This window comes from Linepithema humile, chromosome 6 (assembly GCF_040581485.1).
Source record: "Linepithema humile isolate Giens D197 chromosome 6, Lhum_UNIL_v1.0, whole genome shotgun sequence".
NCBI lineage: Eukaryota > Metazoa > Arthropoda > Insecta > Hymenoptera > Formicidae > Linepithema > Linepithema humile.
The window spans coordinates 13,267,817-13,283,224 of NC_090133.1; the positions used below are offsets into that span (position 1 = coordinate 13,267,817).

Consider the following 15,408-nt stretch of genomic DNA (forward strand, 5'->3'; position numbering starts at 1 on the left):
TCATTGATTATTTCTAATTATACATATAATAATTGATAATAATGTAAAAAGTAATTAACTTGACTACGATTAATTTTTATGTCTGACAAGAGGACATCCAACTTTTGACCCCTGGGATTTGACCGAATTTTTAATACGAGGGCTGTTTGAAAAGTTCCGGACCTTACATAGAAATAGCGCAAATAAGTTCAATATTTTAATGGTTTTACGCTCTCATTTTATTGGTTTAAGTTTAAAGTTTGAAGTCAATACGTTATTTAGCATTTGTATGACTGTCTAAAGTGAACACCTCAAGCAATTGTAAAACAATGAAAAAATTGAAAATCAGCTCACATATCAGTCGTTGCGATGGCCAAAATACACAAATTGAAGTTTGAATTGCTTCCCCACCTATCATACTCGTCAGATTTAACCCCGTGCGACTTCCATCTGTTCAACATGAAATAGTTAGATTCCCGGCTTAACCACTCCCTGATATTTTTTCTCTCTCTTGTTTTCTTTCCAATAATTCCTATATGTACATACATTATGATTCTCCATATATGAGAATAATGTACTTAAATTTTCGTACACTTTAAGTATCTCGATCTGATTGTGAGATCGGTGTACAATCTAGCTGTCTCATGTAGACTAATTTATTAATTTCTTTAAGAAAAATTAAAAATTGAGCACTAACATCCTGCGACGGCTCTTAATGCTCTTCTATTATATTTGTTAATTGTTATCATATGTGCCTTTCCATTACATATGTTTTAAAATAATTGAATTTTATTGAAAGATTGAACCAAACTTTTTTACAGACTCAATAAAAACTTCAACTTTATTGTCGAATATCTCATACACTATAGGTCAAATAATATTAATATTTAGAATTTAAATGTCTTTTTTTCATTATAGTACATATTTTAAATGCAAAGCCTTATATTGGAAATTGCCTAATGATCGAACTACTTTAACTTATTACTTTAATTTATTGGTAAAATAACTTGTTTGAGTTTTGACATTCAAACAGATGTTGTAGGTATTGAGACGATATGGTATATCATTCAAAAAAAAAATCAGCAGTACGAGTAAGGCAAGCTTCTCTTATTGTACAAAATGCAATTTTGGTAAATGAAGCAATTGTTCATGTAAAAAATGGAAATTACAACAAAGCTATATTTCTGTACAATCAAGTAAGTTTTTTAAATACTATAATTAGGCACACACACACACACACACACACATATTATATTTTACACTTATTATATATATTAATATTACATATTATTTCTAGAAAAAATTTGTTAAATATAAATACTATAATTTCAAATATATTATATTGAATATATTAAATATATTTGGCATATATTGAATTAAATAAAATCTTTTGGTAAAAATGCATTTTAGGTCATACTTCACCGATTTTGTCACCATTTAGATATGTTGTAGGGGAGGGTTGTTCTGAGTAATTCCCCGCAAAAATCAAGTGGATGACAGTATTAGTTTAGGAGATATAACGAATTAAAGTTTCGCAATTTTAATGCTCTTCTGGTGTTATAAATTGATATTACGAACAGTAAAGTTTATATATACAGGGTGTCCCAGACTTACCGTATCACCCGTTAATGGCAGATTCCTGAGGTCATTTGGAGACGAAAATCTTAATGCCAAAATGTCGAGGCTACTATAGTATTTGAATGGGAAAGGTTTAAAACTTATCAATCAGCTTGTCAAAATTTCGCGCGCTCAGGGACATCGTATCTCGAAAGGACTCTTGCACAACACTTTATTCACTTCACTCAGTTCTTATTCACTTTATTCACTTTATTCACATTGTTCGCAATACTGACGAATTTACTAACGATAATAATTTCTAAATTGTATTAAAACGCGATGCGCGTCGAACTGTCAAAGCAGTCGTGCCATTGACAAATGACGTTTCTCATGTCATGAGAGAAAATCAATACTATCGGAACGAAGTATGATCTGCTACATGAAATGTCGGTAAGAAATGTCGGTAAGAAATGTCGGTAAGAAAAAAAACTAATTTTTTTAAAAATAAAAGTGTTTTTTGTTCATTTATTAACACATATCAACAATAAAAATAATGAAATAACAACAATGAAAAATAATAACAATGAAATAAACAAGATATAACATTATCGTTATCCGGAACGTAAAATGATTAGTTACAACATAATTTTGCGACTGCTGCATCGGATGCGAGGAACAGGATTGTAGTGCCCAACAGACGAATCAATGTTGCCGTTGAACGTCACGCTCGTACAGTATCGAATGAAGAAGCGGTCTTGCAAACCGTAAACAATACACCTGGCTATAAGTGTCCGCGAATTGAGTTCACACATCAACTGCAAAAAATGCGCTAACTCGTATTAAAAGTTTAATGAAAAAATTAATGTACGTACCTATTACAAAAAATGTTTAAAATGTCCACCATCGCATTGGATGCACAATTGCGCACGTCTAATTAAGCTTTGCTGCGCGTTATGCAGCATTTCCGGTGATAATAGCGAATGCCTCAGTTATTTTTTCTTTTAACTCTTCATAATTGTTAATCCGTTAATAATCCGTTCATAATTGTTAATTCTCGATAAACATATTCTTTTATTGTGCTCCAAAGAAAAAAATCTAACGGAGTTAGATCTGGAGATCTCGCTGGCCAATTAACAGCACCTCCGCGGCCTATCCATCTATCCGGATAGCTCGCATCTAATACACGACGCGCGCGTATAGATGCGTGAGGCGGCGCTCCGTCATGTTGGAAAAACATTTCTAATCTTTGATTTAGCGGCACATTCTCCAATAATTCTAATAAATCTGCAAGAAATTGCTATAAAATTGTCCTGTGAGTCTCGCAGGCATTTCAAACGGACCAATCTGAAATGGTTACGTGAGAAATAAAATTCATGGAACTTTAAACATTTTTGTACAAAATTTTAAAACTCACTATTGAAGTGTTTAATATACCAGCCCATAAATTAATGGTGAATCGATGCTGGTAACTTTTAATATGATATTCATGTGGATTTTCGTTTGCCCAGATGTGGGTATTGTGTGTATTAAATATTCCATCGCGCGTGAAACATGATTCATCAGTAAATAGGATGTTACTCACAAAACCAGGTTGATTTTCTTCGTTATTTAACAACCATGTACAAAATCTTACTCTTGAGATATAATCTTGGGGCAACAAATTTTGCACTTTCGTAAAATGATACGCGTGAAATTGATTATCATGTAATATGCGCAGTACTGTGCTTCTCGATATCGCCAATGATTGATTTTTCTCTTCATTTACGATCTACATGGTATATACTAAATGAAAAATGTGAAAACGAGATAACATAAAACGATCAATGTTGAGCAAAATGGATTTTACGCCGGTCGAATATAGCGACATGCTAATAATTTACGGCGAATGTGGGCAAAACGCTCGTCAAGCCGCGCGCGAATACAACGTCCGTTACCCGGAACGTAGAGGGATTAATTATAACATAATTTTGCGATTGTTGCATTGGGTGCGAGAAACAGGATCTGTAGTGCCCAATAGACAAATCAATGTTGCCGTTGAGCGTCACGCTCGTACAGTACAGAATGAAGAAGCGGTCCTGCAAACTGTGGACAATACACCGACTATAAGTGTCCGCAAATTGAGTCAGGAGTTGGCGATATCGAGAAGCACAGTACAGCGCATATTACATGATAATCAATTTCACGCGTATCATTTTACAAAAGTGCAAAATTTGTTGCCCCAAGATTATATCTCAAGAGTAAGATTTTGTACATGGTTATTAAATAACGAAGAAAATCAACCTGGTTTTGTGAGTAACATCCTCTTTACTGATGAATCATGTTTCACGCGCGATGGAATATTTAATACACACAATACACACATCTGGGCAAACGAAAATCCACATGGATATCATGTTAAAAGTTACCAGCATCGATTCACCATTAATTTATGGGCTGGTATATTAAATACTTCAATAGTGAGTTTTACAATTTTGTACAAAAATGTTTAAAGTTCCACGAATTTTAATTCTCACGTAACCATTTCAGATTGGTCCGTTTGAAATGCCTGCGAGACTCACAAGACAATTTTATAGCAATTTTTTGCAGATTTATTAGAATTATTAGAGAATGTGCTGCTAAATCAAAGATTAGAAATGTTTTTCCAACATGACGGAGCGCCGCCTCACGCATCTATACGCGCGCGTCGTGTATTGGATGCGAGCTATCCGGATAGATGGATAGGCCGCGGAGGTGCTGTTAATTGGCCAGCGAGATCTCTAGATCTAACTCCGTTAGATTTTTTTCTTTGGAGCACAATAAAAGAATATGTTTATCGAGAACGGATTAACAATTATGAAGAGTTAAAAGAAAAAATAACTGAGGCATTCGCTATTATCACACCGGAAATGCTGCATAACGCGCAGCAAAGCTTAATTAGACGTGCGCAATTGTGCATCCAATGCGATGGTGGACATTTTGAACATTTTTTGTAATAGGTACGTAACATTAATTTTTTCATTAAACTTTTAATACGAGTTAGCGCATTTTTTGCAGTTGATGTGTGAACTCAATTCGCGGACACTTATAGCCAGGTGTATTGTTTACGGTTTGCAAGACCGCTTCTTCATTCGATACTGTACGAGCGTGACGTTCAACGGCAACATTGATTCGTCTGTTGGGCACTACAATCCTGTTCCTCGCATCCGATGCAGCAGTCGCAAAATTATGTTGTAACTAATCATTTTACGTTCCGGATAACGATAATGTTATATCTTGTTTATTTCATTGTTATTATTTTTCATTGTTGTTATTTTATTATTTTTATTGTTGATGTGTGTTAATAAATGAACAAAAAACACTTTTATTTAAAAAAAAAATTAGTTTTTTTTCTTACCGACATTTCTTATCGACATTTCATGTAGCAGATCATACTTCGTTCCGATAGTATTGATTTTCTCTCATGACATGAGAAACGTCATTTGTCAATGGCACGACTGCTTTGACAGTTCGACGCGCATCGCGTTTTAATACAATTTAGAAATTATTATCGTTAGTAAATTCGTCAGTATTGCGAACAATGTGAATAAAGTGAATAAAGTGAATAAGAACTGAGTGAAGTGAATAAAACGTATTGAATAAAGTGTTGTGCAAGGGTCCTTTCGAGATACGATGTCCCTGAGCGCGCGAAATTCTGACAAGCTGATTGGTAAGCTTTAAACCTTTCCCATTCAAATACTATAGTAGCCTCGACATTTTGGCATTAAGATTTTCGTCTCCAAATGACCTCAGGAATCTGCCATTAACGGGTGATACGGTAGGTCTGGGACATTCTGTATACGCCGTGTTTATATACAAACATAATATGTAAAGTTTTTGTTTATATTTTTTAAAGGATAACTACATGGTCATAGATATTTTCTCAACATTCGGCTTTACCTATTTCTTGTAGTTCATTAACAGCTTTCAACATACGACTACACGAATTTCTAAATCTTGTTGAGGATAGCAATAAGTTATTAGATTTTCTCGTTAAACGAAAAGTTATTCACGGACAATAAATGTCCACGGTGTGAAGCAGCTGTCGATTTAAATCGTGAGTGTATGCTTTTTATGTGTCACGCTGTGAACAACGCGGACACAAAAGACGACAAAAAATGTGATGTAATTTTACGTTGGCGGGGGAGGGGCTCTGCACCCCAGCCCACAAAAATCTTTTTTTTTTTTTTTTTTTTTTAAGGTGGAGAAATTTTTTATGGATACCCGTGATCCTTGGAGGAGAACCACGGATTATGTGGGACTCATCTGGAAAAGGAAATTTCCAGGTCTACCCACTAAAACTCCACCGGTGACCCACGCTGATCTTATTTGGGAGGGTCCAGGGAACCGCCTGTGGCATTACTTCCTGAACCCTCCCGGTCCGTCGCCTTGTCGGCGACCCCACACGTCCGGGTTTTATTATAACCGGACTGCCCATAACTGGGCCTTATTCATTGATGTGGAAAAGCAGGGTCACCTCTGCTTCCCCACGCCCTCCCGATGGTATTGGGGGGGGGGGGGGATTGTTGCATAGACCCCCGTCCATGCATCAACCCCCCATCCAGACCGAGGGTGGGGCCGATGGAACTCCGTCTGATACCCCGGCCCCCAGCCTAGACTCTCCCTGTATCCCTTCCCCTGTGGCTATACTAAGAGTGAACATATTCTGACCATTCCCACCACCGGAGAGGGATTTCTTAGCCTCCTCCTTTGGGGGGCTTGGAGGGCGTGCGGAGAGGAGGAAACTCCTTCTTTCCCCCCCCCCCGCCCTCCTCCTCTTGCTCTCCCCCTGTTTGGCCCTTAATGAGGGAGGGCAGGACGAGTGAATCTCGTCCATATCCTCCATCCAGGAGGAACCTGTTAGCCTCCCCCAATGGTAGGGGAGGTTTTGCCGGTTTTGGAGGCGGCCTCGGTGACTGTCTAGCCAACCTAATCTCCGAGGTGAGCTCCCAATCCACATTCCCACGAGCCACTTCCTCGGCTATCCTCTTTAATATTTGGGTCCCCAACGGATGGTCGGGGCCATAATATTCTACTGCCAAGCCCCGGTGTGTTTCTTTAAAGCATATGAATCGGGAGTCAGATCCCTTTCGACCCACATACCCCATCCACATCTGCCTGGCCACCTCCCTACCATCTGGCGGGTGCCAGATCTTCTCCTGTGGCTTTGTCCAGAATTCTCTGGGGTACTCTTGTCGCCACCGGAGGAGAACCAACGAGGGGGGTCCTCCCTCTCGTCCGTTCTTCGATAGGAGGAATTCCTCTACAACGGGAGAGGAGACACCAAAGTTATTCGGTGTCCTCTTCTCTTTTGTCCTTCCCGTGGTGACAGGAGGGGAGTACTTGTCCCCCTTTTCGTCCCTGTCCTTCCTCCTTTTTGGGGTCTTGCTACTACCCTCCCCATCCTCTCCCTGAGGGGTACGGAGGAGGGGCTGGTGCCCCTATCCTCCTTTCTCCCTCTTCGGAGGGGTGAGGAGATGCCCCCGTCTTCTTGATGGAGATCATCTCAACCCCCCTTTTCCTCAATTCTAGAGCCCGAGTTTGCGGGGGCTTGGAGTTCCCCTCCTCGGGTCTCTTGAGGGAGGAAGGCGGAGGGCCTGTCTGACCCCTCGTCGACTTCCCCTTCCTCCTCTCTAGGGTAGAGAAGGGAGAAGGGCTTTTGGTGGCCCTTTCCTCCCCAGCCTTTTCCTCCTTTCTAGAGGGGGGGGGGGGGTAAAGTTCCCTCCTCTCCCTCACAGATGTGGGAATCAGGGGTACGGCCCCCTCTTCCCCTTCCGTCTCCATGTCTTGGGGGTCGGGAGAGAGAGTTATAAGGGGTATGAAAATAATACTTCCCCTCTCGCCCCCCCCCCTCTCTCTCTTACCACCATTTCCGCCTCGTCCACCTCTATCACTGGATTGGACGGAAGGGAGGAAGGAATAATCTCCCCCTCTTTTCCCACTGGGAGGGGTTCTGAGGGGGGAGCTGGTCCTCCCCCCTTTCCCTTCCTCTTTCTCCTACGTCTCCCCCTCGGGGGGACGACCGGGCAGACTCGGCCACCTATACGGTGGGCCGAGTTTCTGCCCGCCTCCTTACACGCTGGGCAGTTCGCCCTCCTCTGCGAGTAGGCCCCAGCGAGATGGTCGGCACCCCCGCAGGTCTCCATCCGCAGTAGCCAGTTCGTCCAGGGTGCCTGCGTGGCACGCCCTGGATGGCCCGTCGCAAGATGACGACAGGGGAGGCACCGGGACCGGATGCCCCCCTCGCCGGCTTTTGGGATTCCGAAGCCCCTGAGGCGGTACGGTTATCTTCCTTGTCGCCATGCTTTTTTCATCAAATGTAATTTTTTAACAGAGTTGTCTTCTCCGGGTTTTTTATCGTGGTTTTCCTTCCACTAGGACGGTTGCCTACTATGGCTAACGAGCCCGTCCTACCCGGGTTTTATATACGGAGTTCTTCCTTCTCCTAAGGTGTGCTCTTAGACCCCTGTTGCCTCACCCCAATCCATCCTGGGACCAGCGTCCCGATCCGGAAAGGGAGATCATCGACGTGGCCTCATCCCAATCCATCCTGGGACCGAAGTCCCGATCCGGAAAAGGGAGATCATTGACCCAGGGGAGCCTTGGCACCACGACAAGGTGGCACACCGTCGCCAAGGACCCCACAAAAATCTAACCTAACCTAATCCAAACCTAATTTCAATTAATCAGTTGAATAGTAATGTATCATATATGTACATTTTTAAATAACTCCAATAATTTTTAACAGATTTGCATAAAATTTCATATTGTAAGGTTTTTTGGGCTGCTGAATTTGAATCTGATGTAAAAATTGCAAAATTTAAAATGGCGGATCCAATATGGCAACTGTTAATTGTTTAAACCAGTGCTCGGAATTAGTCTGAACATTTCAGCCGATTTCTGTGGTATACGCCTCCTTTCCTCTCCTTACCGCGCGCGCCGCAGCCGCTAGGGCCAGCGCCGCCGAGCGTTAGGAGCAGCACTATCTGATTAGGTTCTATGAGTAGGTTCTTCTCCCTATTTATTAAAATTTAAAAAAATTTATTAAAATTTATTAAAAATAAATTTTTTCAAATAAATTATTAACAACAAGCTACAGAGCCCAAGCTGGATTTTCGTGCTTAATTTATTGATATATTATAACAAATGTTTAGGTCAATCTAGACGTTTCGACCATCTGGTTGTGGTCATCTTCAGTAGTTAGTTATTATAAAATTCGGAACATATTAATAAACAATCGTTACTTATAAAACTAATTCGGATATTACAATCTTCTTATATTCGTTACATTTAAAAATTGTTTAGAAGGACAACACATCTTGAAAGTCATGCCTCTTCTAATAACACCAATCTTAAGATCATCAGGAAGGAAATCATGTTTTACATTAAACATACACGATGTCCTTTTTAAGACTTGAATTGTGGTTGATTGCAATTATTCTAAAACCAGCATGAACCAATGTCTACTTTTATCTTTATATTACTTGTTATTTATTAAAATTACTAAAAATATTCTTACCTCAATGCATAGCAGTACCGTCATGTTGTGTTTTCGTGTAAACTTTCTTATTTTAAAAAAAACTAAGAACCAAAACTAAATTCGGTGTAACGAGTCAGTTTGCTAAAAATGATATTGGAGGTCCGTGTCGTTTGAGTGGACATGGCAAACTAGTTGAATATAATAGAGGATATATTAAAGAACTCGTATGTGAAGGAGATTCGTGGTGGGAGAGTGAGTGATCTTTAAGCAGTAAACAAATTGAGAACTGGCAGATACAAGTTTGGCAGTAACTCAGTATCGTTCTGCTTATTGAGACTCGTTTTTTGCCGTTTTATGTGCAACATCTCGGAAATAAGCCTTTTGCTATAAGACATTTCCTTGTCTAATATTTCTACATTCTCCCAATCCATTTCATGGTTTTTTTTTAATCTATGACAAGAAATGACAGAAGGGGATCCCGTTCTTTTATTTATATCCGACTTGTGTTCTTTAATTCTAGTTTTCAATTTTCTCTTTGTTTGTCCCACATAACTAGCCTCGCAATCATGACACGTTACCTTATATACTACATCACATTGGCTTTACATAGATGACATAAAATACAGGTGTCTTTTGGAAACGGACGGAAACACACCTAGAGCCTACGGTTTGCCAAAAATCCATAAAGAAGGATATCCTCTCAGAGTAATAGTATCATCGATTAATAGCCCGTTATATAAGATAGCTAACTTTTTACATGGAATCCTTGCAAACAATGTACCTAATTCGAAAAGAAACATAAAAAATAGTTTTGATCTAGTTGAAAAGTTGAATGGTGTTTTTTTAGAATCGGATCATTGCCTTGCTTCTTTAGATGTTGTTTCTCTTTTTACGAACATTCCTGTTGAAAAGGCAATAGAAAGCATAAAAAACAGATGGGAATGGATTAGAAGGTACAATTCCATACCAATAGAAGAATTTTTAATTGGTATCAATTTAGTTTTAAATTCAACGTATTTTAGTTTTAATAAAGTAATTTACAAGCAAATTTTTGGCACTCCAATGGGTTCTCCTCTCTCTCCAATAATAGCAGAATTTGTGTTACAAGATTTGGAAAATTCAGCAATCGAACGTCTACCTTACAAATTACCGTTTTATTTTAGGTATGTTGACGACATACTATTTACGGCTCCAGAAAATCATTTAGACGAAGTTTTGGAGACATTCAACTCAATGCATAGCAGATTACAATTCACATTGGAAAAGGGAATAAATAATCATATCAATTTCCTAAACGTTAAACTAATATCGGAAAACAATTTTATTAAATTTGATTTGTTCCACAAACCTACTTTTTCGGGCAGATATTTAAGTTTTTATTCGCATCATCCCATGGCACACAAAAAAGGTGTTATCATTGGCTTATTTGACAGAGTTGTAAAGTTAACACACCCACAATATTGGCACAAGAACATCGAGGAAATGATTTCCCTACTTTTAATTAACGGCTATCCATTGGAATTAATTTTTAATAGTATTAACGAAAGACTTAAAAAATTTAGCAATAATTGTTGTAATAAAAACAAAAATAGCAATGATAGAACGGGTTATTTTACGATACCATATATAAAAGAAACTTTTGATAAATTCACACGGAACATGAAAAAATACAATCATTATTTAGCCTTTTCGTGTAACAATAAACTTAATAGGTTTATAAAAACAGGGAAAGACATCATTGAATCCATGAGCCAATGTGATGTAGTATATAAGGTAACGTGTCATGATTGCGAGGCTAGTTATGTGGGACAAACAAAGAGAAAATTGAAAACTAGAATTAAAGAACACAAGTCGGATATAAATAAAAGAACGGGATCCCCTTCTGTCATTTCTTGTCATAGATTAGAAAAAAACCATGAAATGGATTGGGAGAATGTAGAAATATTAGACAAGGAAATGTCTTATAGCAAAAGGCTTATTTCCGAGATGTTGCACATAAAACGGCAAAAAACGAGTCTCAATAAGCAGAACGATACTGAGTTACTGCCAAACTTGTATCTGCCAGTTCTCAATTTGTTTACTGCTTAAAGATCACTCACTCTCCCACCACGAATCTCCTTCACATACGAGTTCTTTAATATATCCTCTATTATATTCAACTAGTTTGCCATGTCCACTCAAACGACACGGACCTCCAATATCATTTTTAGCAAACTGACTCGTTACACCGAATTTAGTTTTGGTTCTTAGTTTTTTTTAAAATAAGAAAGTTTACACGAAAACACAACATGACGGTACTGCTATGCATTGAGGTAAGAATATTTTTAGTAATTTTAATAAATAACAAGTAATATAAAGATAAAAGTAGACATTGGTTCATGCTGGTTTTAGAATAATTGCAATCAACCACAATTCAAGTCTTAAAAAGGACATCGTGTATGTTTAATGTAAAACATGATTTCCTTCCTGATGATCTTAAGATTGGTGTTATTAGAAGAGGCATGACTTTCAAGATGTGTTGTCCTTCTAAACAATTTTTAAATGTAACGAATATAAGAAGATTGTAATATCCGAATTAGTTTTATAAGTAACGATTGTTTATTAATATGTTCCGAATTTTATAATAACTAACTACTGAAGATGACCACAACCAGATGGTCGAAACGTCTAGATTGACCTAAACATTTGTTATAATATATCAATAAATTAAGCACGAAAATCCAGCTTGGGCTCTGTAGCTTGTTGTTAATAATTTATTTGAATAATTTGAGCCAATATTATAGTTTTAATTTATTTAATAAATTTTTTTTTTAAATTTATTAAGTGGAAATATTTCAATAGATTTCTATGTCACCCATGAGGTACTAATACTGACACGTTTTTCAAAAAGTGGTTTCTATCTACATTATTGCATCAATTGTTCATTTTCATAAAAGGCCAAGAAAATCTAATTAAGAAAATCTTTTTTATATATATATTTTTTTAATTAAGAATTTATTTTTATCTTTAGTGGAATAGGTTTACGGGGGAAACCACTTAAAAAAAAAACGCGTCAGCATTAGTATCTCATGGGTGACGTAGAAATCTATTGAAATATTTCCACTTAATAAATTTAAAAATAAAAAATTTATTTTTAATAAATTTAAAAATAAAAAATTTATTTTTAATAAATTTTAATACATTTTTTAAAATTTTAATAAATAGGGAGAAGAACCCACTCATAATCAGATAGTGTCGCTCCTAACGCTCGGCGGCGCAGGCCCTAGCGGCTGCGGCGCGCGCGGTAAGGAGAGGAAAGGAGGCGTATACCACGAAAATCGGCTGAAATGTTCAGACTAATTCCGAGCACTGGTTTAAACCAATCATTTCTAACATATTCGCATAGTACTTGGTACACGAAGGCTTTTTTCAAATGTCGAAATAAAGAATTCTTTTTCATCTCCATCATAGCTGCTTAAATATTTTAACGACCCCCTACATTTTGGTTTACACTATCGTAACTTTTGATTGGAAGGTCGTAGTAAACATTTTCAAAAATCATTGTTCTCGTCTTGGAAAGCTCTTTTAAACGAGTCTCCACTCGATCCATAGTGCCATTTAATATTTTCCACCCCTATTCTATTCTTTCCCTCTCCCTAGGGCGTCGGAGACGATCCACACCCATTCCGAAAAATAGTTTTTTTGAAAACTGAACCCGTGTTTCACCGTTTTTCGATATTTTAACTTTTGATTTTTACCACTTTTGGCACAAACTCTTCGGAAAAGTCTACCACTGAAGTGGTTAACTAATCAGAATTAAGTTTGGGTTAAATTAGAGTTTTTTGGGGTGGGGGTGCCGCTCCTTCCCTGCCCACGCGTGAATGTTGTAAACAGATTCTTTTAAGCAAATAATAACAGATTATGCACTTTGCTGTTCGCAATATCAGTTTATAACACCAAAAGAAGAGAACATTAAAATTGTGAAACTTTAATTTGTTATATTTCCTAAACCAATGCCATCCCCAACTAATTTTTGCGGGGAATTATTCAAAACAATTTCCCCTACAACTATATCTAAATGGCGACAAAATCGATGAAGTGTGACCTAAAATGCATATTTATCTAATATTATACATATACCTATACACTTATATATATAAAAGAACATACGCGGAATAAAATGTGACTTTATTTTTAAGAAAACAAGTATTGAAGAATAAAAGAAAAAAAATATTAAAAATTCTCTTTTTTTGAGAAAAAGTACTTTTTACCATACTTGTAGTTACATAAATGCATCATATACTAAGTAAAAAGAAAACAATTTTAATTCTCAAAAATTAAATTTATTAAATTGTAAATATTTATTAATCTATATTAAATTTTATTTTCAAGTTCTTAACGTTTACGAAGCATTTGTGTGATTTTGAGTATTATAAAAAATACGCTTTAATCACATAAATTTAATAATTATTTTTTCAAAAATCAAGTTGCATCATTGCGTGTATATGTTCATATTTATACATAATTATTTTAGCTTTTTATCTGTTTCTTCTAAAATCATAGCAAAAGAATTTTTTTACTTAATGTTATGCTTTGATTATTCTGTATGGAAGAGAATAAGTAAAAAAGCAATTAATTAACGTTTAAACACGTTCAGGATAAGGGATCAAAATGTTCACTAAGACCCTGCGCACAATAGAGAAAATATTAGAAATAGGAATAAATATTAAATATTAGGAATAGAAAATTGGAATTATTTTATTCCAGAACAAGAAAATAAGATGTATCAACGTATCATGAATTAAAAATTAAAAATAAGAAATAATTAATACATTTCGTTCTTTTGTTTGAAGTAAAATTCCAAATTCTTCTAATATTTGATATTTATTCCTATTCATAATATTTTCTCTATTGTGCGTAGGGCCTAATATTCACAACTAATAACCCAGCGGATTATGTTACTCTGCAAATCATGCCCATAACAACCATAGGCGGTCCAAAATGAAATCGTTGTTATCATGTTCTAAACGCGTTAACAAATAGAACCGATCGTGAGCATCGTGAGCACTAGTGGTACCATGAGCGTGTTTCGGATCGCAGCCTTAGCTTCCTCGCATGAGGTCACCACAATCCAGTCTGGAATCGGGCCGTCACTCTTGTCGACCCTTAAGGGTGACTCTTAAGGTGTCAGCGCAAAATCCGCGGCGGCCGTATGTCAAACTACGCAAATGTCGAGCATTAGCAGCTCGAGGTGGACGTGACAAGGTGAGCCACAGAGTCCACGTCACTCTCGTAGATGGCCAACTCGGGAACGAGCGGCGTTGGTGCCAGCGACTCGAGGATGCCGAAGCTCCTCGACGACGACGACGACCTACCGGCATTCGCCATCTACCACGGCTTCCGCAATATGCGGAGGATGAGGGAGTACGCGTAACAACGTGCGGCAACATATACTCGACCTCCTCGGATTAGTTCTCGCTTACGTAAAGACGAATTATCAATTCTGCATCGAGGAAGTGCTGACTCTCGATTGACGGCATCACAATGTCGAGCAGCAACTCATAAATCTATGCGTCTTCTCGCAGCACGCCAGGACAATTACGACGACGATGCTGTTCCGCGGCGACCTCCTCTACGTGCTCCGCAACTGGCCCGATCACGTCGACAGGAGCATCGGCGAAGACCTAGACCTGCTCAACGAGCTGTAAAAACAAAAAGCTAACGTGCTTTTTGAACAAGCGCGAAAACTCCCAACGGTGAATCCACCGTGCTTTCGCTCGCCCATCGACGTCGTCGACTCGGCCAGATACGAATGCCAGATCGGCACGATAGACCGCTAATCTATCAATGTTCTTTTTCAATTGGATGCCGACGTGCCGTTCGACGAGGAGGAACGGGAGACGAAGACCCGTTCAAGTGGCAGGGAAAACGACGGCCGTCTCCGTCAAGCCTGTCGGACGTTCCTCGGGACAATCATATTCCCGGCCGCGCGAAACATGCCGGTAGAGAGCCGCACCGCTTACTACCTGCGGTATGAGATGGACCGCCACTATAGAGTGTACACGAGAAACTTTCCGATGTTCGCGGAAAATGGAATAAGGACTCTCCTGGCCGCGGAACGAAATCTCCGCGAACGCGGCAGGTTAACATACATGTGCCTGTAGACGTACCAGCACGGCATGCGTATGGATAAGCTTCCCGCCAAGGATGTACGTCAACAACTTGGCGGAGGTTTCCCATGCGCATGTTGACGTGGTACAAGTACATCGCGCTGATACCGTGCGCACGGAGGACGGCGCACCCGTCCTCGTCCACCTCGCTGCGCCGCTAACGCGGTTGTACTGCAACGTGCTTTATCTCTGCGGTGGCGGCAGGAAGTTAAAACGATATCGCGTCGG

At 38.6% G+C, this 15,408-nt stretch overlaps 1 protein-coding gene across 1 annotated transcript in view; it reads left to right on the top strand.

Moving 5' to 3' along the window:
* Nucleotides 1-964: 964 nt before the first annotated feature.
* LOC105667693 (outer dynein arm-docking complex subunit 4) overlaps nt 965-15,408 on the top strand; it is a 73,278-nt gene continuing 58,834 nt past the window's right edge. Inside the window, exon 1 of the mRNA XM_067358012.1 lies at nt 965-1,175. Coding sequence (XP_067214113.1) covers nt 1,035-1,175 — 141 coding nt within the window. The 5' untranslated portion in view covers nt 965-1,034. The remainder of the gene's footprint in view (nt 1,176-15,408) is intronic.